The sequence below is a fragment of the Podarcis erhardii genome (assembly GCF_964252035.2).
Source record: "Podarcis erhardii genome assembly, chromosome: 15".
In the NCBI taxonomy this organism is placed as follows: domain Eukaryota; kingdom Metazoa; phylum Chordata; class Lepidosauria; order Squamata; family Lacertidae; genus Podarcis; species Podarcis erhardii.
The window spans coordinates 16,092,774-16,116,058 of NC_138505.1; the positions used below are offsets into that span (position 1 = coordinate 16,092,774).

Here is a 23,285-nt window from a genome sequence, read left to right on the forward strand (position 1 = left end):
TCCGTTTTTTGAGTCATTCCGCAAGACAAATTTCCCTATGGGCTTGCTTCGCAAGACGAAACGTCTTGCGAGTTCTTGCGAGTATTTTTTCCTTTTTAAAAAAGCCGCTAATAGCCGCTAAGCCGCTAATAGCCGTGCTTCGCAAGACGAAAAAACCACAAGACGAAGAGACTCGCGGAACAGATTAATTTCGTCTTGCGAGGCACCACTGTACAATTCCTGGTATGGAGCAGATTTTACCCCTGGACTTTGACAGCTTTGATAAATATATTTAAGGATCTACCCTGTTCTCTTGATTAAAGTTTCTTTTCACTGGTTTTAATATAGTATTTTTTAATTGTTGCAACCCGCCCTGGCGCCTTAGGATGAAAGTCGGGCAAGTAATCTTCAAAGCCCCCTTCAGACCTCCCCACACAATGATGGAAGGTTGGGGTGGCTTTTAGTCTGGGTTCACACCTATGTGTTGCTTGGAAATGTGGGGAGGTGAAAGGGGTTATTAGCTTCTCCTGAAAAAGAAGAGTGCAGCAGCTGGGATACTGGGGAATAAAAGGTTCAGGAGGTCAAAAGGTTAATAAACACTTTATTTCCATTTTACAATATCAGTTATTCTCAATTAATTTGCTTTTAAAGTGCTGAAAAGATTTTCCTTTTACTGTTTTGTTTTAAAATCAAGATACATTTGTTAAACAAAAAGATGAAGTAGATAACAAATAGCATCTGTAAGGTTGGGAGGGAATATAGAAGGCCTTGAAGAATTTTGCTCCACATCTCAGAAAACTTTCATTTCATTATACAAAAATAACAAATATATAGAGATGACTAAGATGGTGTCAGAATGTACACAAAATCTTTGGTTAATTTATTTTACCGTGACTTTTTTAACAGACAAAAATGGAAAATTATACCATGGGTGTTTTATTACATCTGTCCTGTATCAAATGAATACAAAAAACCTGACCTTTCTGTAGCAATGTAAGACTGTTTGTGAGGCCCCAAATTTGACACATCTCAGTTGCATCTATATATTTTTACAGAGTTTTTTTTCTTTTTATTTTAACACATCCAATTTTTAAACAATAGAAAATTTTTAGCTGCCCCCTTCCACAGATAAAAGCAGGAGGGGGAGGGGAGTCATTGAAATGGAAAGCAATTGCCATAGATCAACACTGAAGATATTTAGCAAGTCGAAAAGTATATATATTTATATGTTTTTAAAAGCTTGCTTAAGTAAACGTAAAGCTCTCAGCGTATGAAGCGCAAACCCCCAACCCTAAAACACAAGAGAGAACTTCCAAAATACATCTGAGGAACTGTACACCCCACCTTCCTAATGGCACAGCTTTAAATATCACATAAATCCAGGTTCTACCTCTTTTCAAATTGGTAGCCGGAAGAAGTGCCCATCACAAAATCGGAATTATTACCCATGGCACAAATGATACTGTTTAATTCAAACTGATACAGCTGATTCACCAAGCAGCATTCTGTGTTATGTGTGTGTTGCCGCTTTTTTAAAAAAAGTGGCACTATTTAACCGTTATTACAGCCACAGTGCATTGTGGGAAGCACGGCAATGCATTCTGGGATGCAAGTTTACCTGCCATATCACTGCTTTAAGAACTTTGCAAAAAAAAAAAAAAAAAAAGCCGCTGTATCAGTTTCTGTGAGATTTTTATACATATAATCTATGGAAGAGATAATCATGTTGGGACGACTCCCTGACCACAGTAAAAACACGGTTATTTCTCAGTTAAGGCCTACCATTTCACTGGACACCCTGTTTTTATTGCTGAGCATTTCAAGCTAGGAAATTTGTATATACACACATATAAGGAAGATAGATAAGATATATACACACAGAGACAATATGTACATGAGAACCCCCCACCCACTTCACTCATTTCATTTCGTCATCACTTCCTGATACCTCATAAGAACCTTTAGTTTTTGCCCCTATCCCCCCAAACGTACCAAATTTCAGCTTGGCCTGTTTGCCTTTGTCATGCTCCAGTGTGCCTGTTGGCGTTGAATGCGAGGAATGCTCATCGCTGAAAGACGACGACCGGTGCCGGGACTTTTTGCCCTTAAAGAAGGAGAACTTCCCTTTCGGAGAAGCAGACCCTTCCACTTCCACATCACCCTCCAAGGAACCCAGGCTGGCCTGTAACTCCCCTTCGCACCCTGAGGCAGACACTGAGACCTCTGGGGAGCCAACGCTGCCTTTGACCTTAGATTTTGAGAAAGGGAACTTTGGCATTTTGATTTTAGATTTCTTAAGCTTAATGTCAGGCTCTTCCAGTTCAACATTCACCGCCCCGGCATGGAAACTTGCCTCTGGCGCCTGAGGGAACTCAACATCCACTCCAACCTCCCTTCCTGTTAGCTCTTGCCCTGCAACCACAAATTTTGGCATTTTCATTTTGGGGAACGACACTTGTCCAGATGGGCTTTCTAAATGGCCGTGTGGAACATTCACCCCAACAGAAGGACCTTTGACCTCTAATTTGGGACCTTTGAGATCAACCCCTGCCTTTGGTCCAGAAAACTGAAGGCCTCCAGACCCCTGCATGCCCATGTTTAGCTCTGGCCCAGAAACTTTGGGAGCTGACACATTGAGCGAAGGTCCTCTCAAGCTGACATCAGGAGCGCCAGCGTCCAAGCCCATGCCAGAAATCTTCACACCTGGTGCCCCCACACCAATCTGTTGACCTTTCATGCCACCAGATACGTTAACGTCACCTTTCAGACTTGGTCCTTTCACATTCAAGTCAAAGCCTGGGGCAGAAATGTCATGTCCTTTGAGATCTACTTCAGGCCCTTTGATCTGTGGTCCTGAAATACTTCCTCCTTCACTGGCGATGCCAAACTGGGGCAGCTTCATGCAGGGAATCTTAATTCCAACTCCAGAGCCTTCCACGTTAACATCAGGTGCCTCGACAGCCACCTTGGGAGATGTAATGCCGCCAGAAATGCCGAAGTCTCCTTTGATCTTTGGTCCTTTCAGATTCACATCAAAGTCAGGCACTGAAATGCCTCCTCCAGAGGCCATTTTTACTGTTGGCGCTTTCACGTCCAGGTCTGGAGCACTCACATTGACATCTAGGCCTGGGGCCTTTGGCATTTTAAGCTTTCCTTCAAAACCACTGACGTCAACATCTGGTGTGCCAAATCCGATCTTTGGACCTTTAATGTCACCAGAAAGGCCCACGTCTCCTCCAAATTTTGGTCCTTTCAAGCTTACATCCACTGCAGGAGCGCTCATACTTCCTCCGATGCTTGGGGCCGAAATATCAACACTTGCTGAGGGCAGTTGTCCTTGAAGGTCCACCTCGGGCCCCTCTACTTTCACACCTGGCTTCCCGATCTTTGGCAAGCCAAATTTTGGCATTTTCAATTTCCCTTCTAGGCCTTGTCCTTCCATCTGGGGAAGGTCAATATCACCTTTCAGCTTTGGTCCTTTCAAGTTAATGTCAGGGGCTGACATGGAAGGAGCAGAAACACCCATGGATGGCAGGTTCACTGATGGACCTTTCAGGCTGATGTCAGGCGCGCTGAGGTTGGCATCAACACTAGGGCCTCGAAGGTCTCCTTCCAGTTTGGGACCAGACAGATCGACATTTCCACCTGAGAATTTGAACTTTGGCTTCTTGAGATGGATGTCAGGACCTCCAATATTGACATCGGGGAGGCTGGCACTTCCGCTGGGAACTGTGATGTCAAGATCTGGAGATTTCAGAGATGGTGATGAGACATCTATTCCTGGTGACTTGATTTTGCCTTCCACCTTTGGCAAAGAAGCATCAGCCTTGAACATAGGTGATTTGATATCAAACTCGACGTCAGGAAAAGAGAGTTTCCCAAACATAGACTTCTTTTCTTTGGGTGACTTGATGTTCATGTCTCCTTTCAGGGATGCTTCAGGGACAGAAATGCTTCCTTCCAAATCTGGCGATTTCATGCTTGCATCCATATCTCCACTCACGGCAAAGCCAGCCTTCTTGCCTTTGACTTTAGGCCCGCTCATGTGGATTTTAGGCATTTTGAATTTGCTTTTCTTCCCTTTTCCAGAAATGGAGATGTCAGGCGATTCAACATTCAGCTCACCTTCTGGGAGGGAGACGTCTGCCTTGGGGCTTTTTGCTCCAAATCCAAACTTTGGCATTTTAAATTTAGGGAGTTTAACGTTTCCCTCTGGCCCTTCAAGGTTTACATCTGGACACTCCAAGTCAATCTCAGGGCCCTTAGCTTCAATTCCTGGCCCTTGAATATCAATTCCTGGACCTTTTAAGCTGCCTTCAACCTTGGGAAGAGCGACATCAACATCACCCTTCATTTTAGGTCCTTTCAGATTTAAGTCAATCTCTGGCATGGATATTTGAGGTGTCTTGATTTTGGGACCCTTCAGTTTTCCTTCTGGTCCTTCTATGTTCAAGCTGGGGCCTGATAATTCCAATTCACCCTTGGGTACATTTACATCGATATGAGGTCCTTCCCCTTTGAACTCAGGCATGCCAAATTTGGGCAGCTTCATCTTGGGGAATTTCACCTTTCCGTCTGGACCATGAATATCAACATTGGGAGCATCAATGTCCAATTGAGGGCCTTTGATGTCAATTTCTGGACCCTTGAAATCACCTTCAACCTTTGGTAGGGAAACGTCCACATCTCCTTTCAGTTTGGGTCCTTTGAGGTTGAAATCCACATCAGGCATGGAGATTTTAGGTCCTTTGATGTTCATTTCAGGCATCTTGAATTTAGGGCTTTTCCATTTTCCTTCTGGGCCTTCGAGTTCAACATCAGGAACATCTACGTCAAGTTTGGGTCCTTTGATATCAATTTCAGGGCCCTTCAGATCACCTTCCAACTTTGGCACCGAAACATCTACATCCCCCTTCACTTTCGGACCTTTCAAGTTCAAGTCAAAATCTGGCATGGAGATTTTGGGGGTCTTAAAATGCATATCAGGCATCTTAAACTTGGGACCTTTGAGTTTTCCTTCAGGGCATTCAAGCTCAACATCAGGAACAGAAACATCTAGTTTAGGGCCATGTATATCCACATCTGGTGCTTTCAAATCACCTCCAATCTTGGGAAGAGATACATCCACATCTCCCTTCAGTTTTGGGCCCTTCAAGTTGAGGTCAACATCTGGCATGGATAATTTTGGTGCTTTGATGTTCATTTCAGGCATCTTAAATTTAGGTCCTTTCAGTTTTCCATCAGGTCCCTCAATGTCAATGTCAGGAGCATCTATCTTAGGACCTTTGATATCTATTTCAGGCCCTCTTAGTTCCCCTTCAAATTCTGGGACGGAAACATCCACATCACCTTTCAGTTTAGGCCCTTTCAAGTTTAGATTCATGTCTGGCATGGAGATTTTAGGTGCCTTGAAATGCATGTCTGGCATCTTGAATTTAGGGCTTTTCCATTTTCCTTCTGGGCCTTCGAGTTCAACATCAGGAACATCTACGTCTAATTTCGGCCCTTTGATATCCACGTCGGGCCCTTTCAGATCACCTTCCAACTTCGGTACAGACACATCCACGTCACCCTTCACTTTCGGCCCTTTGAGATTTAGATCAAAATCTGGCATGGAGATCTTGGGTGCCTTAAAGTGCATGTCAGGCATCTTAAACTTGGGACCTCTGAGTTTTCCTTCAGGACCTTCAAGCTCAACATCAGGAAAGTCAACATCTAGTTTGGGACCCTGGATATCCACATCTGGGCCTTTCAGGTCACCTTCCAGCTTTGGAACTGAAACATCAACATCTCCCTTCAGTTTAGGGCCTTTCAAATTGAAATCAACATCTGGCATAGAGATTTTGGGTGCTTTGAAGTGCATGTCAGGCATCTTAAACTTGGGACCTTTCACTTTTCCTTCTGGGCCTTCGATGTCCAGGCTTGGTGCATCAATGTCCACCTTTGGAAGAGAAACATCAAGGTCTGCTTTTGGGAGGCTCACATCCACATCTGGGCCCTCTGCCTTGAAGCTAGGCATTCCAAATTTGGGCATTTTGAATTTGGGCATTTTTAGTTTTCCTTCTGGGCCATGGAGGTCAACATCTGGAGCATCAATATCCAGCTTGGGACCTTTGAGGTCAATTTCTGGACCCTTCAAATCACCTTCAACCTTTGGTAGGGAAACATCCACATCTCCTTTCAGTTTGGGGCCTTTGAGGTTGAAATCCACATCAGGCATGGAGATTTTGGGTGCTTTGATGTTCATTTCAGGCATCTTGAATTTAGGGCTTTTCCACTTTCCATCTGGGCCTTCGAGTTCAACATCAGGAACATCTATGTCAAGTTTGGGTCCTTTGATATCAATTTCAGGGCCCTTCAGATCACCTTCCAACTTTGGCACCGAAACATCCACATCCCCCTTCACTTTGGGACCTTTCAAGTTCAAGTCAAAATCTGGCATGGAGATTTTGGGGGTCTTAAAATGCATATCAGGCATCTTAAACTTGGGACCTTTGAGTTTTCCTTCAGGACCTTCAAGCTCAACATCAGGAAGGTCAACATCTAGTTTGGGACCCTTGATATCCACATCTGGGCCTTTCAGGTCACCTTCCAGCTTTGGAACCGAAACGTCAACATCTCCCTTCAGTTTAGGGCCTTTCAAATTGAAATCAACATCTGGCATGGAGATTTTGGGTGCTTTGAAGTGCATGTCCGGCATCTTAAACTTGGGACCTTTCACTTTTCCTTCTGGGCCTTCAATGTCCAGGCTTGGTGCATCAATGTCCACTTTCGGAAGAGAAACATCAAGGTCTGCTTTTGGGAGGCTCACATCTACATCTGGGCCCTCTGCCTTGAAGCCAGGCATTCCAAATTTTGGCATTTTAAATTTGGGCATTTTCAGTTTTCCTTCTGGGCCATGGAGGTCGATGTCTGGAGCATCAATATCCAGCTTGGGACCTTTGATGTCTATTTCTGGACCCTTCAAATCACCTTCAACCTTTGGTAGGGAAACGTCCACATCTCCTTTCAGTTTGGGGCCTTTGAGGTTGAAATCCACATCAGGCATGGAGATTTTGGGTGCTTTGATGTTCATTTCAGGCATTTTGAATTTAGGGCTTTTCCATTTTCCTTCTGGGCCTTCGAGTTCAACATCAGGAATATCTACGTCTAATTTCGGCCCTTTGATATCCACATCGGGCCCCTTCAGATCCCCTTCAAACTTTGGTACAGACACATCCACATCACCCTTCACTTTCGGCCCTTTGAGATTTAGATCAAAATCTGGCATGGAGATTTTGGGTGCCTTAAAGTGCATGTCAGGCATCTTAAACTTGGGACCTCTGAGTTTTCCTTCAGGACCTTCAAGCTCAACATCAGGAAGGTCAACATCTAGTTTGGGACCCTGGATATCCACATCTGGGCCTTTCAGGTCACCTTCCAGCTTTGGAACCGAAACATCAACATCTCCCTTCAGTTTAGGGCCTTTCAAATTGAAATCAACATCTGGCATGGAGATTTTGGGTGCTTTGAAGTGCATGTCAGGCATCTTAAACTTGGGACCTTTCACTTTTCCTTCTGGGCCTTCGATGTCCAGGCTTGGTGCGTCAATGTCCACTTTTGGAAGAGAAACATCAAGGTCTGCTTTTGGGAGGCTCACGTCTACATCTGGGCCCTCTGCCTTGAAGCCAGGCATTCCAAATTTTGGCATTTTGAATTTGGGCATTTTCAGTTTTCCTTCTGGGCCATGGAGGTCAACATCTGGAGCATCAATATCCAGCTTGGGACCTTTGAGGTCAATTTCTGGACCTTTGAAATCACCTTCAACCTTTGGTAGGGAAACGTCCATATCTCCTTTCAGTTTGGGGCCTTTGAGGTTGAAATCCACATCAGGCATGGAGATTTTGGGTGCTTTGATGTTCATTTCAGGCATCTTGAATTTAGGGCTTTTCCACTTTCCATCTGGGCCTTCAAGTTCAACATCAGGAACATCTACGTCAAGTTTGGGTCCTTTGATATCAATTTCAGGGCCCTTCAGATCACCTTCCAACTTCGGCACTGAAACATCCACCTCCCCCTTCACTTTGGGACCTTTCAAGTTCAAGTCAAAATCTGGCATGGAGATTTTGGGGGTCTTAAAATGCATATCAGGCATCTTAAACTTGGGACCTTTGAGTTTTCCTTCAGGACCTTCAAGCTCAACATCAGGAAGGTCAACATCTAGTTTGGGACCCTTGATATCCACATCTGGGCCTTTCAGGTCACCTTCCAGCTTTGGAATCGAAACGTCAACATCTCCCTTCAGTTTAGGGCCTTTCAGATTTATGTCCGGCATTGAAATCTTGGGCACATTAAAATGCATTTCAGGCATCTTTAATTTGGGACCTTTGATCTTGCCCTCTGGGCCCTCTATATCCAAGTCGGGAGTTTCAATGTCCACTTTGGGTCCTGATACATCAATGTCTGCTTTGGGGAGGTTTATATCCACCTCAGGACCCTCCCCTTTGAAGCCTGGCATTCCAAATTTGGGCATTTTGAATTTGGGCATTTTGAGTTTGCCTTCTGGTCCATGGAGATCAACATCTGGAACATCAATGTCCAACTTGGGGCCTTTGATATCTATATCAGGACCTTTCAAATCCCCTTCCAGGCTTGGTGCAGAAACATCAAGGTCACCTTTTAATTTAGGACCTTTCAAATTCAATTCCACATCAGGCTTTGAAACTTTAGGTGATGAAATATTCAGGGAAGGCATTTTAAATTTAGGGCCTTTCACTTTTCCATGAACATCAACATCTGGGCCTTGGACATCAACTTTGGGCCCTGAGATATTAACATCTGGTTTCTTAAGCTTCACGTCAACCTCTGGAGTGTGAACCTTTGGACCAGAAAAACTGAACTTTGGAAGCTTAAATCTTGATTTCTTTGCTTTCCCTTCAATATCTATTTTTGGTGCTTCTAAGTCAACTTCAGGTCCTTTCAATTCAACATTAGGACCTTTGATGTCGCCTTCCAAGTCTCCCTTTAATTTAGGACCTTTCAAATTCAAGTCAATGTCTGGCATTGAGATCTTTGGAACATTAAAATTAATTTCAGGCTTCTTAAACTTGGGACCCCTTAATTTTCCTTCAGGGCCTTCGATTTCCAAATCGGGTGTTTCAATGTCTAGGCTGGGGCCAGATATATCCACTTCTCCCTTAGGTAAGCTCACATCCACGGAAGGGCCTTCTCCCTTGAAGCCAGGCATTCCAAATTTGGGCATTTTAAACTTGGGCATTTTGAGTTTGCCCTCCGGACCGTGCAAGTCAACATCTGGTGCTTCAATGTCCAATTTGGGGCCTTTGATGTCAATGTCAGGCCCTTTCAATCCACCTTCGACCTTTGGCAGAGAAACATCCATATCTCCTTTCAGTTTTGGACCCTTCAAATTAAGATCCACATCTGGCATGGAAAGCTTTGGTGCTTTGATGTGCATTTCTGGCATCTTAAACTTGGGGCCTTTAATTTTACCATCTGGACCTTCAATATCTAACTCAGGGCCTTCAATGTCCATCTTGGGAGCAGATATATCAATGTCTCCCTTTGGGAGATTTACATCCAGTTCAGGGCCTTCTCCCTTGAAGCCAGGCATTCCAAATTTGGGCATTTTAAATTTGGGCATTTTCAGTTTTCCTTCTGGGCCATGGAGGTCAACATCTGGAGCATCAATATCCAGCTTGGGACCTTTGATGTCAATTTCTGGACCCTTCAAATCACCTTCAACCTTTGGTAGGGAAACATCCACATCTCCTTTCAGTTTGGGGCCCTTGAGGTTGAAATCCACATCAGGCATGGAGATTTTGGGTGCTTTGATGTTCATTTCAGGCATCTTGAATTTAGGGCTTTTCCACTTTCCATCTGGGCCTTCGAGTTCAACATCAGGAACATCTACGTCAAGTTTGGGTCCTTTGATATCAATTTCAGGGCCCTTCAGATCCCCTTCCAACTTTGGCACCGAAACATCTACATCCCCCTTCACTTTGGGACCTTTCAAGTTCAAGTCAAAATCTGGCATGGAGATTTTGGGGGTCTTAAAATGCATATCAGGCATCTTAAACTTGGGACCTTTGAGTTTTCCTTCAGGACCTTCAAGCTCAACATCAGGAAGGTCAACATCTAGTTTGGGACCCTTGATATCCACATCTGGGCCTTTCAGGTCACCTTCCAGCTTTGGAACCGAAACGTCAACATCTCCCTTCAGTTTAGGGCCTTTCAAATTGAAATCAACATCTGGCATGGAGATTTTGGGTGCTTTGAAGTGCATGTCAGGCATCTTAAACTTGGGACCTTTCACTTTCCCCTCTGGACCATCTATACTGAAGTCAGGAGCATCAATATCTAATTTGGGACCTTTGATATCAACATCTGGTCCTTTCAGATCCCCCTCTACCTTTGGCAAAGAAACATCAACATCCCCCTTCAGTTTGGGACCCTTCAGGTTCAGGTCAAAATCTGGCATGGAGATTTTGGGTGCTTTGATGTTCATTTCAGGCATCTTAAATTTGGGCCCTTTGAGTTTTCCTTCAGGGCCTTCAAGCTCAACATCAGGGATGTCAACATCTAGTTTGGGACCCTTGATGTCAACATTTGGGCCCTTCAAGTCACCCTCCAATTTAGGAACAGAAACATCAGCATCTCCTTTTATTTTGGGACCCCTCCAGTTCAAATCAATGTCCGGCATGGAGATCTTAGGAACATTAAAATGCATTTCTGGCATCTTGAATTTGGGCCCTTTGAGTTTTCCTTCAGGTCCTTCAATCTCAACATCAGGAATATCTACGCCAACTTTAGGACCTTTGATGTTGACATCAGGGCCTTTCAGATCACCTTCCAACTTTGGCACTGAAACATCCACATCCCCCTTCACTTTGGGTCCCTTCAAACCCAGGTCTAAATCTGGCATGGAGATTTTGGGAGCTTTGATATGCATTTCAGGCATTTTGAATTTGGGGCCCTTTAGCTTCCCTTCAGGTCCTTCTAGGTCAACATCAGGAACGTCAATGTCCAATTTGGGCCCTTTGAGATCCACCTCCGGGCCTTTCAAGTCCCCTTCCAACTTTGGCACAGACACATCCAGATCGCCTTTTACTTTGGGACCCCTTAGGTTCAAATCAATGTCAGGCATGGAGATCTTAGGTGCCTTAATGTGCACTTCTGGCATCTTAAATTTGGGGCTCTTCCACTTTCCTTCTGGACCTTCAATGTTAACATCAGGAGCATCAATGTCCAATCCTGGCCCTTTAATGTCAATATTGGGGCCTTTCAGATCACCTTCCAACTTCGGCACTGAAACATCCACATCCCCCTTCACTTTCGGACCTTTCAAGTTCAAGTCAAAATCTGGCATGGAGATTTTGGGGGTCTTAAAATGCATGTCAGGCATCTTAAACTTGGGACCTCTGAGTTTTCCTTCAGGACCTTCAAGCTCAACATCAGGAAGGTCAACATCTAGTTTCGGACCCTTGATATCCACATCTGGGCCTTTCAGGTCACCTTCCAGCTTTGGAACCGAAACGTCAACATCTCCCTTCAGTTTAGGGCCTTTCAAATTGAAATCAACATCTGGCATGGAGATTTTGGGTGCTTTGAAGTGCATGTCCGGCATCTTAAATCTGGGCCCTTTCACTTTTCCTTCTGGGCCTTCAATGTCCAGGCTTGGTGCATCAACATCAACTTTTGGAAGAGAAACATCAAGGTCTGCTTTGGGGAGGCTCATGTCAACATCTGGGCCTTCTCCTTTGAATCCAAATTTGGGCATTTTGAATTTGGGCATCTTCAATTTGCCTTCAGGTCCATGGAGATCAACATCAGGCATGTCAATGTCCAATTTGGGTCCTTTGATATCAAATTCTGGGCCTTTCAAGTCTCCTTCAAGTTTGGGGACTGAAACATCCACATCACCCTTGATTTTGGGACCTTTCAGATTCAAATCAACATCTGGCATGGAGATTTTTGGAGCCTTGATGTGCATTTCGGGCATCTTAAACTTCGGACTCTTCCATTTTCCTTCAGGGCCTTCAATGTCAACATCAGGAGCATCTATGTCTAGCTTAGGACCCTTAATGTTGAAGTCTGGACCTTTCAAGTCACCTTCCAGCTTTGGAACTGTAACATCATACTCTCCCTTCACTTTAGGGCCTTTCAGGTTCAAGTCAACATCTGGCAGAGAGATCTTTGGAGCTTTGAAGTGCATGTCAGGCATCTTAAATCTGGGCCCTTTCACTTTTCCTTCTGGGCCTTCAATGTCCAAGCTTGGAGCATCGATGTCAACTTTTGGAACAGAAACATCAATGTCAGCTTTGGGGAGGCTCACGTCAACATCTGGGCCTTCCCCTTTGAAGCCTGGCATTCCAAATTTGGGCATTTTGAATTTGGGCATCTTCAGTTTTCCCTCTGGCCCATGGAGATCAACATCTGGCATGTCAATATCCAATTTGGGTCCTTTGATATCAAATTCTGGGCCTTTCAAGTCTCCTTCAAGTTTGGGGACTGAAACATCCACATCACCCTTGATTTTGGGACCTTTCAGATTCAAATCAACATCTGGCATGGAGATTTTTGGAGCTTTGATGTGCATTTCGGGCATCTTAAACTTCGGACTCTTCCATTTTCCTTCGGGGCCTTCAATGTCAATATCTGGAGCTTCGATATCCACTTTGGAGCCCTTGATATCCATTTGGGGTCCTTTCAAATTGCCTTCAATATTTGGGACAGTTACATCCATCTCTCCTCTCGCTCTGGGACCTTTCAAGTTTAAGTCAATATCCGGCATGGAGATTTTGGGTGTCTTGAAATGCATTTCAGGCATTTTGAACTTGGGACCTTTCAGTTTTCCTTCTGGACCTTCGATGTCTATGCTCGGCATATCAGCATTCAGTTTTGGTCCCGAAACATCAATGTCTGCTTTAGGGAGGCTCATGTCAACATCAGGGCCTTCCCCTTTGAAGCCAGGCACCCCAAACTTGGGCAGCTTCATCTTGGGCATCTTAATTTTAGCATCTGGGCCTTCAAGGTCAACATCTGGGATATCCACATCAAGTTTGGGGCCTTTGATGTCAATACTGGGTCCTTTCATATCACCCTCAATCTTTGGGACAGACACATCCATTTCACCCTTCATTTTGGGGGCCTTGAGATTCAAGTCGACATCTGGCATGGAAATTTTAGGAGATTTAATATTGAGTTTTGGCATCTTGAATCTGGAACCTTTGATTTTTCCTTCAGGACCCTCCAGTTCCACATCTGGGACATCAACGTCCAAGTTAGGACCCTCAATGTTGACCTTGGGTCCTTTCAGGTCACCTTCTATCTTTGGCCCAGAGATATCCACATCTCCCTTCAGTTTTGGCCCTTTCAGATTGAAATCTACATCTGGCATTGATATCTTGGGTGCATGGATATTCAGTTCAGGCATCTTAAACTTGGGCCCTTTCAGTTTTCCTTCTGGGCCTTCAATGTCCAAGCCTGGTGCTTCAATGTCTACTTTGGGAGCAGAAAGGTCAACGTCTGCTTTCGGAAGATTTACATCCACATCTGGACCTTCTGCTTTGAAGCTTGGCATTCCAAATTTGGGCATTTTGAACTTGGGCATTTTCAGTTTTCCTTCTGGGCCATGGAGGTCAACATCTGGAGCATCAATATCCAGCTTGGGACCTTTGATGTCAATTTCTGGACCCTTCAAATTCAAATCACCTTCAACCTTTGGCAGGGAAACGTCCACATCTCCTTTCAGTTTGGGGCCTTTGAGGTTGAAATCCACATCGGGCATGGAGATTTTGGGTGCTTTGATGTTCATCTCTGGCATCTTAAATTTGGGGCCTTTAATTTTGCCTTCGGGTCCTTCAATGTCCAGTCCAGGAGCTTCAACGTCTACTTTGGGACCTGATATACTAATGTCACCCTTTGGAAGACTGACACCCACACCAGGGCTTTCCCCTTTGAAACCTGGCATTCCAAATTTGGGCATCTTCATTTTGGGCATCTTCAATTTTCCTTCAGGACCATGGAGGTCAACATCGGGCACATCAATGTCTACTTGGGGCCCCTTGATATCAATTGCAGGTCCTTTTAAGCCACCTTCTAATTTCGGCACAGAAACATCAAAGTCCCCTTTCACTTTAGGCCCTTTCAAGTTCAAATCAATGTCCGGCATGGAGATCTGAGGAGTTTTAATATGCATTTCAGGCATCTTGAATTTAGGACCTTTTATTCTGCCTTCTGGTCCTTCAATATCTAATCCAGGAGCTTCAATGTCCACCTTTGGAGCTGAAACATCGATGCTTCCCTTTGGAAGACTGACATCCACATCAGGCATTTCACCTTTCACGCCAAACTTGGGCAATTTCATCTTTGGCATTTTGAGTTCAGGTCCATGAAGTTCGACATCTGGTGTTCCAATGTCCAATTTGGGGCCTTTGATGTCCACAGCTGGGCCCTTTAATTCTCCTTCCACTTTTGGGATTGAAACGTCGACACCCCCCTTGACTTTGGGGCCTTTCACATTCAGGTCAATGTCTGGCAAGGATATTTGGGGGCCCCCCTTGACTTTGGGGCCTTTTAGATTCAGGTCAATGTCTGGCATGGATATTTGGGGGGTCTTAACATGCATTTCTGGCATCTTGACATGAGGACCTTTCAGTTGTCCTCCAGGACCTTTGATGTTGAAGGTGGGAGCTTCAATGTCTACACCTGGAGCTGAAACATCGATACTTCCCTTTGGAAGACTGACGTCTACATCAGGCACTTCACCTTTCACGCCAAACTTAGGCAATTTCATTTTTGGCATTTTGAGTTCAGGTCCGTGAAGTTCGACATCTGGTGTTCCAATGTCCAATTTGGGGCCCGTGATGTCCACAGCTGGGCCCTTTAACTCTCCTTCCAATTTTGGGATTGAAACGTCGACAGCTCCTTTGACTTTGGGGCCTTTCAAGTTCAGGTCAATGTCTGGCATGGATATTTGCGGGGTCTTAACATGCATTTCTGGCATCTTGACATGGGGGCCCTTCAGTTGTCCTCCAGGACCTTTGATGTTGAAGGTGGGAGCTTCGATGTCTACATTTGGAGCTGAAACATCGATGCTTCCCTTTGGAAGACTGACGTCCACATCAGGCACTTCACCTTTCACGCCAAACGTGGGCAATTTCATCTTTGGCATTTTGAGTTCAGGTCCATGAAGTTCGACATCTGGTGTTCCAACATCCAATTTGGGGCCTTTGATGTCCACAGCTGGGCCCTTTAATTCTCCTTCCACTTTTGGGATTGAAACGTCGACACCCCCCTTGACTTTGGGGCCTTTCACATTCAGGTCAATGTCTGGCAAGGATATTTGGGGGCCCCCCTTGACTTTGGGGCCTTTTAGATTCAGGTCAATGTCTGGCATGGATATTTGAGGGGCTTTAACATGCATTTCAGGCATCTTCACATGGGGCCCCTTCAGCTGTCCTCCAGGACCTTTGATGTTGAAGGTGGGAGCTTCAATGTCTACATTTGGAGCTGAAACATCGATGCTTCCCTTTGGAAGACTGACGTCCACATCAGGCACTTCACCTTTCACGCCAAACTTGGGCAATTTCATCTTTGGCATTTTGAGTTCAGGTCCGTGAAGTTCGACATCTGGTGTTCCAATGTCCAATTTAGGGCCCTTGATGTCCACAGCTGGGCCCTTTAATTCTCCTTCCACTTTTGGGATGGAAACGTCGACACCCCCCTTGACTTTGGGGCCTTTCACATTCAGGTCAATGTCTGGCATGGATATCTGGGGGCCCCCCTTGACTTTGGGGCCTTTTAGATTCAGGTCAATGTCTGGCATGGATATTTGGGGAGTCTTAACATGCATTTCTGGCATCTTGACATGAGGACCTTTCAGTTGTCCTCCAGGACCTTTGATGTTGAAGGTGGGAGCTTCAATGTCTACATTTGGAGCTGAAACATCGATACTTCCCTTTGGAAGACTGACGTCTACATCAGGCACTTCACCTTTCACGCCAAACTTGGGCAATTTCATCTTTGGCATTTTGAGTTCAGGTCCATGAAGTTCGACATCTGGTGTTCCAATGTCCAATTTGGGGCCCGTGATGTCCACAGCTGGGCCCTTTAATTCTCCTCCTACTTTTGGAATGGAAACATCGACACCTCCCTTGACTTTGGGGCCTTTCACATTCAGGTCAATGTCTGGGATGGAAATTTGAGGAGCCTTAACATGCATTTCAGGCATCTTGACATGAGGACCCTTCAGCTGTCCTCCAGGGCCTTTGATACCAATGTCAGGTGCAACTATGTCCACTTTGGGGCCTTTTAGATCCATCTGGGGCCCCTTGAGGCCGCCTTCTATCTTTGGCACAGAAACAGCCACATCGCCCTTTAGGTTTGGCCCTTGGACATTCAAGTCCACATCTGGCACAGTGACTTTTACTGGTGATGTTTGCATGGATGGCATTGAGACTTTTGGACCTTTCAGGTCAACGTTGGCAGTTTCAATATCTAGTTTGGGACCCTTAATATTCATTCCAGGCCCTTTTAAGTGGCCTTCCACCCTTGGCCCTGAAATGTCCATGGCGCCTTTCCCTTTTGGGCCCCTGAGATTCAAGTCAACATCTGACATAGAAATTTGGGGTGTCTGACCAGCTATTTCAGGCTTGCCATATCTGGGTCCTTTCACGTGTGTTTCAAGAGTCACGTCAGGAGCTTGCAAATCCACTTTAGGTCCTGAGATGTTAAGTCCCCCTTTTGGAACAGTCACAGTCACTGCAGGGTCTGGTGCAGAAAATTTAGGAAGTTTCATGTGGGGTATTTTAAGTTTTCCTTCGGCCCCTTCAAGACTGACATCTGGAGCCCCAAGATCCACCGAAGGCCCTTTGATATCCACCTTGGGGCCTTCCAATGTTGGAGAGGTGGTCTTCAGGCCACCCTTCAAGTCCGCACCTTTCAGGCTCACGTCCATCTGTGGTTGTGGGATTCCAGGTTCTCCCATGGCCCATTTGGAGCCTTTCAAGGATACTTCTGGGCCTTTTATTGAAGCCGATGGAGCCACTGCATCAAGCTGAGAAACCTCAACATCAGAAACTGATATACCAAATTTGGGCATTTTCATTGCAGGAAACGCCACCTTTCCTGTGCTTCCAGTGTTGATATCTGGAGATTTGATGTTGCCTTCAATGCTGGCACTGGGGATGTCCACTTTTGGACCTTTCAGATCACCTTGAATTTGGGGTCCCGAAATACCAACTGAAGGACCCTTGAGGTGGGGCAATGATAAATCAGCTTGCAGCCCTCCCACATCACCTTGGATTTTACCCCGACCTCCTTTCCCATTCACTTCCGGTGTTGTAACATGGAAACCAGCTTCCTGGCCTCCTGGTATAAAGTCAGTCTGGGTTCTCAGATCTACACCTGTGACATGAGGCCCAGATATTCGAATATCACTCTTCCCAACCTTAGGCTGTTCCATGTGGATGCCAGGAACACCAAAATCCAACCTCTGAGAGGGTGACTCAATAGTTGGTCCGGTATATGTAATGTCAGGTCTTCCTCTCACCCCAGCGTGGGAGTCTGTTATCTGGGTAGTTGTTCTCCCTGACAAATCAACGTGTGGGATCTTGATGACAGTTTTCCCAGGTTCTGTTTCAATCTCGGCTTTGGAAATGTGGGTGAGTTCATGTTTCGGAATCTTGATTTTAAACTCCGGGCTGCTGATGTCAATCTCTTTGGCTCCCTCATGACCTGTGACGTCGACAGTGTAAGCAGTAACTCTCTTGGTGACTGTGATGGTTCTGCTTTGGGTTCCTGTGTGCTCAACTTCCATGCCATCTTCCGATTTAAGGCGAGGCTTGATTTTTGTGGTGTAAATCCGTTTGTACTCTTCGTCATCTCCGCTCTGGAACAGAAAGGAATGAGTTGTTACTGTCAACAGTAGTCTAAACATAAAATACTGATATCTACACCTATCAGTCTATCACATCTAAATCCACAAGTGCAGTATGGATTGATGCACATACAGAAAGTGGATGTCGCTTGTCGACAGTTGAAGAGGCCTTAGTTCTCTGCAGGGCGTTTTTTTCCAAATAAAAAATTAAAATTCCTGCACATAGAAAGCAAGATATCAGCAAAATCCACAACACTGTAGCCTTGCCTTTCTCCTTGATAATTTGCTTTCCACATGCAGAGAATTTTGTAGTGCCAACCAGTAACATAAGGCCTCACCCACAAAACCTGAAGTGATACAGCCCAGACATGGGATGATCAACTCTGAAATAATTTGTTCTGCTTCAAATAACTAATGCGAGGATATTCATTTCACTTTTAATTTTTATACCGCTTTTTTATATTACCATACACAAGGCGGTTTATAAGCTGAAGAAACAACAAAATAGACAGTAAAGATCACACACCTAATAACAATCTGATCCAATACCAAAAAAGTCATAATAAAAAACATAACTTTAAAATAAACAATCAGTGGCCCTCTGGGTGCAGTTGAACTACAACTCCCATCATCCCTGATGATACTGGCTGGAACTGTTGAGGGTCCAACAAGTTACCTGTCCCTGAACTCACCTTTTGGTACCTGCCCTCAACTCCTTAACTGATTGCATTTGTAAATTTGATAAAAGTCTTCCTTTGGTGTCCTGGAATATCCAAGGCGCCACAGGTGTATGGAAAGAGCCAGGTCCCAAGTTCCCCCAGGCCCACCCTTAGATCCTTCCTCCATCATCTACAGAAGGGGGTCCTCTCCATCACGATGCTCACTCACCAAAACAACCTCTGGACTCCTTGAGGCAAAGACGTCATGGGACCAAGACTGTCCTGGCAATGGAGACCGGTCGCCTTTCCTCTGCAGCCGAAGGCCAACAGTGTGGTGGCCCACGTTCTTCAGGAGCTCTGTGACTTCCCCGGACTGCAGGTTGTCGAAGTAGATTGTGGCACTCACGATCTGATCCCCTGAGGGGGGTGGGATTAAGAACATTAAGAAAAAGCCCTGCATCCACACTGGCCAACCAGAGGCCTCTGGGAATCCCGCACCATAGGGCTGGAGCTGTTGTTTGCCCCCAGCAGCTGGTATTCAGAGACAAACTGCCCCTAAACTTGGAGGCTCCAGTTAGCTGTCATGGCTAGCAGCAGTTGACAAACCTATTCTCCTCCATGAATTTAGCGAAAAGCCAGCCCATTTTAAGAAGACAATTGAACTAGTCCATGATGTGCTGTGTGTAGAACTGCTTCATTTTTTTTTAATTATTATTTTTGTCTCTCCTAAACCTAACACATCTGGTATTAAGAGAGCCCAGCTGAGTGCAAAATGTCCTGAGGGGATAGCTGGCTGACATGGGCTGAGCAAAGTTCTGCAGCCCTTAGCCTTCTGTTTTTAATTTATTTTCCCCCATTTCTATCACACTCTCCAAAAATAGCACATTAAGCCAGTCCTTTGTCACAGGACCCATCTACATGACACTTTTAAAGCAGCATCATACTGCTTTAGAACAGTCAAGGAATCCTGGGAACTTCAATATGTTAAGGGTGCCAAGAGTTGTTGGGAGACCCCATTCCCTTCACAGAGCTACAACTCCCAGAGGTTTCTGGGAAGAGGGGTAGACTGCTAAACCACTCTGGGAACTGTAGCTCTGGGGTGGGGGAATAGGGGTCTCTAAGCACCCTTCAGCACCATTAACAGACTGCAGTCCCCAGGACTCTCTGCAGGAAGCCGTGACTGTTTAAAGTAGTATCATAGTGCTTTAAAACTATGGTGCGGATATGGCGCACGTGACTCTTCAAGATGTCTTGGGGGACTCTTTGTGACCATAAAGAGGATGCCCTCTGGTGGCTTTAAAAGTTGATGATGAACAGGGAGGAGGAGGTGGCTTCTCTGCCCCCACTCAGACCACCCCCCACAAACCACCTCACTGACCTTCTTTCACAATGCCTGCTTTGGCAGCGGGTGAGTCCTGTTGAACCTGTTTCACGAAAACGCCTTCGTTCGTCTGGTCGATGGTAAGTCCGCGAGAGCCAATGCCTTCCCAGTCGGGGAGCAGAATCTCCCGGGTCTCTTCTTCCTCCTTCTCCATCTTAAGGAAGGAAGGAAGGAAGTGTGTAACTAGGAGGCTGTGGGGAACTCAAGAGGCTGCACTTAAAGAGGAGAACTCCTGTTCAAATTCTGCACCTCAAAAGTATGCTACAGGCTTAGTCTATTTCAGAAAATGCATTTTGCTCTATTATATTTTCATCCCAATCTTGCTCCAACAATCTCAGGGCAGTTATATAAGGACATAAGATGATCCTGCAGGATCAGGCCAAAGGTGGTGTCCCCAAGCCCACAATCCTGTTCTCACAGTGGCCGACCAGAGGCTTGTGGGAAACCTGTTAGCAGGATTTGAGCACAAGAGTCTTCTCCTCTCCTGTGGTTTCCAGCAACCGGTATTCAGAAGCATTGGTGCCTCCAAATGTTTAGTTGAGATGCCATTATCCACACAACAGCCTGGTGAGGTTGGTTACGTCAATGGCCGTTTGCCCCAAGATGACCCACCAAGTTGCTGGGCTAATTGCTATGTTCCAAATCCTGTGGTCTACCCTGTGCTGCACATAGCTCCTCTCCAGGACTAGGAGATCTGGATAAATATGGCACAGTAGTACCACTGCTTTACTAATAAAGAATAGACTGAATCACCTTTCTAGGACTTTGGTCCAGGCCGGAACCGCCCCAGGAATTCCCTTCTCGTCACTTGCCAATCCTTTGGTAATGTTTCTTCCAACTTCCCAACCTAGAAGAGAAAACAAAACAAAGCCTTGTTGGTGAAAGAGAACTTGCCATGTCTAGGCGTCGTGTTTGATGAATCCACATCAAGCGCAGGGGATGGGGAATCTGAATTCTGTTGGGAGAAGAACTGGGGTCCCTGAAAATATAAGGTATCCCCCCTCACCTTTAAGGAAGTCCCCATTTCAGGGTTGGGGAACCTGTGATCCTCCTAGACATTATGAGACCACAATTCCCAGCATCACTGCCATCCCTCGTGGCTGGTGCAAACTGGAGTCATGAGGCATCTGCAAAGCCACAGGTCCCCTCACCCCTGCTCTGTTTGCAAAAGCAGGTTCCAAAGAATGTCAGCAATGCCTTTCGAAGTTTATAGGATGGTGAAAGTAGGTTTGTTGAGAGGAAGAATCAGAACTATTTTCAAAAGCTAACGAGGAATGCTGCTTTCGCGTTCCACTTGGCAAAATTGTTCTCTGTGGCGTACATATTTCTACACCAACTGCCGCCCATCACAAAAAGATATCCCTTTAATTGCCAAATAAAACATACTAGGAAAGGTATACGGAGAGTATTCGGCGCAGCTGATGTTTATACCCACTTAAGAACTGCCTTGCTCAGTCTGGCAGGTTCGGTAATCTGTGTCCAGAAAGTGGCATCTGGGTGCCTGTGGGGAAGCTGTCTAGGAGTCCCTGCCACCTGGCATTCAGAACTACTGCCTCTAAACATCTGTTATGTTCAGGCTTATGTAGGCAAAAGAGCATCACCCCAGCAGGCTCCGGGGAAACCTGCAGAATTCTTTAGGGATGGAAACCCCCAAGCAGGGCGAAACCTCAAAACCAGCTCAATAAGAGCATGCATAAAATTATCAAGGCGGCTTACAACAGAATATGTGAGTACGCTAAAACATAAAGTGCCATAAAAGCAACGCAAAATAATTATTAAGATGATTATATAATCAGTGGAGGGGGGATATTTTTAGGTACTCCCTCTGCATCATTCAATGTTATCTCTACATTTTCCCACAAACACTCAAGTCATTTCCCCCCTGAACTAAAAATCCAGCCCCTTGATCCATTTGCTGCCCTTTACTCATTCCTTTCCAAAATTATAACCAGAACCAAGACATTTCACTGTCTCAAGTAGCTTACAAATGGCGTCACACACCCACACACCCCGTTTTAGAAGTCTTGCTGCAACCCTTAGACACTAATTCCTGCTTTTCATCTATTTCCCTGCCTCCCTTTGTGTTGCCGCCTGAGGCACCTTGATTCACCCTGGGGCATGGCAGGGCTGGTGCTGACTATAAGAAGAATGTAAGAAGAGCCAAGGGCCTGTCTTCATCCAGCATCCTGCCTCTCGCAGGGGCCACCCACCCCACAAGCAGGACCCAAGTGCAAAAGCACTCTTCCCTCCTGCAGTTTCCAGCAGGTGGCATTCAGAAGCATTGGTGGAGGCAGAGCACAGTCGCCATGCTCTGAGATGGGGTACAAGAACACTGACCTGTTTCAGAGCCAGCAATACCACATCACTTAAGCACGTGTAAAAGGCTGTATTGGAAAGGGAAGAGAGACAACTGCTCCCTTCCCTTACCCCCTTCCTGTCCTCTTCTCCTCAGGCAGCTCTTCTTCCTTGTGAGCCTGTGCACACTTCTGCCCCGCCTGAGCATGCTACATGCCAGCCACAGCTCCTCCCACAGCCTGAGCATGCAAGGCATGGTACATATGCCGGCAGGAATGCGAAGCCTGTGTTCTCCCTACCCCTGGACTCTAAAAGGAGGAACCTTCCAGGGCATAAGCGGCATTGCAACGCAAGGAAGCAGTGGGAAACATCGAAACCTGTAGAAACCAAGGAGTTAATAGGCAAGCAGGTGTAGCTCAGCAGCAGAGAACATGGCTTGCCTGCAGAAGGTCCCGGGTTCAATCCTTCCTCAAAAGGACCAGGTGGCAGATGGTGGAAACATTCTCCTCTGCCCAAGACCCTGGAGATACTCGGCTCAACAGTAGATCAAAGTGGGGCTTCCACATTCAGGAACAGTCTAGCTCTGAGTGCCAAAAGCTCCCAGATCAGATGAAGGGTTTGTTGAGGTTTTTTCTGTAGCCCTGATTTCTGCACGCTGTCAAAATCCTAAAACGTATTTTGTTTTCATTCTTCATTTGTTGCAATTTGCTTACTCTAGTACAATCTCTTTTCTTAATGGTTCATTAATATATGCTGCTGCCTTATAGAATGAGCCTGTAGGGTTTCAGGCAGGGAAAGGTCTTGCCCATCACCAGCTACCAGAAATCCTTTTGGTGTGAGTGCTGACACTGGGGCCTTCTGCATGCTGAGCTCTCATGCTGCAGACTCTCCCTTGAAGCATAGGAGGCTGCCTTATTCCAAGTCTGTCTCTTTGTCCATCTGGCCCAGCCCTGACTGGCAGCCAGTCTGAAAGAGAGATCTCAGGTAGAGACGAGTCCTTCGCACCACCGGCTACCAGGGATTTGAACCTGGGACTTTGTCCATGAAAAGCATGAGCTACGGTCCCTCCTTGCGCAGGTAGACTTCCCCTTGG

The 23,285-nt window shown here is 45.8% G+C and overlaps 1 protein-coding gene across 6 annotated transcripts in view; it reads right to left on the bottom strand.

Annotated features, from left to right (window-relative positions):
• Positions 1-560: 560 nt before the first annotated feature.
• AHNAK (AHNAK nucleoprotein) overlaps positions 561-23,285 on the bottom strand; it is a 54,899-nt gene continuing 32,174 nt past the window's right edge. Inside the window, exons 2-6 of one of the 6 annotated variants that reach the window (XM_081842373.1) lie at positions 20,651-20,744; positions 19,895-20,051; positions 18,746-18,933; positions 11,395-17,869; positions 561-10,284 (exon numbers count right to left, since the gene is read on the bottom strand). In XM_081842373.1, the coding sequence (XP_081698499.1) occupies positions 1,898-10,284; positions 11,395-17,869; positions 18,746-18,933; positions 19,895-20,051 (15,207 nt within the window). In that variant the 5' untranslated portion in view covers positions 20,651-20,744 and the 3' untranslated portion in view covers positions 561-1,897. Of the gene's footprint in view, positions 17,870-18,745; positions 18,934-19,894; positions 20,052-20,650; positions 20,745-23,285 lie in introns of all 6 variants that reach the window. The other 5 variants (XM_081842374.1, XM_081842372.1, XM_081842370.1 and 2 more) reach the window with 5 other exon arrangements.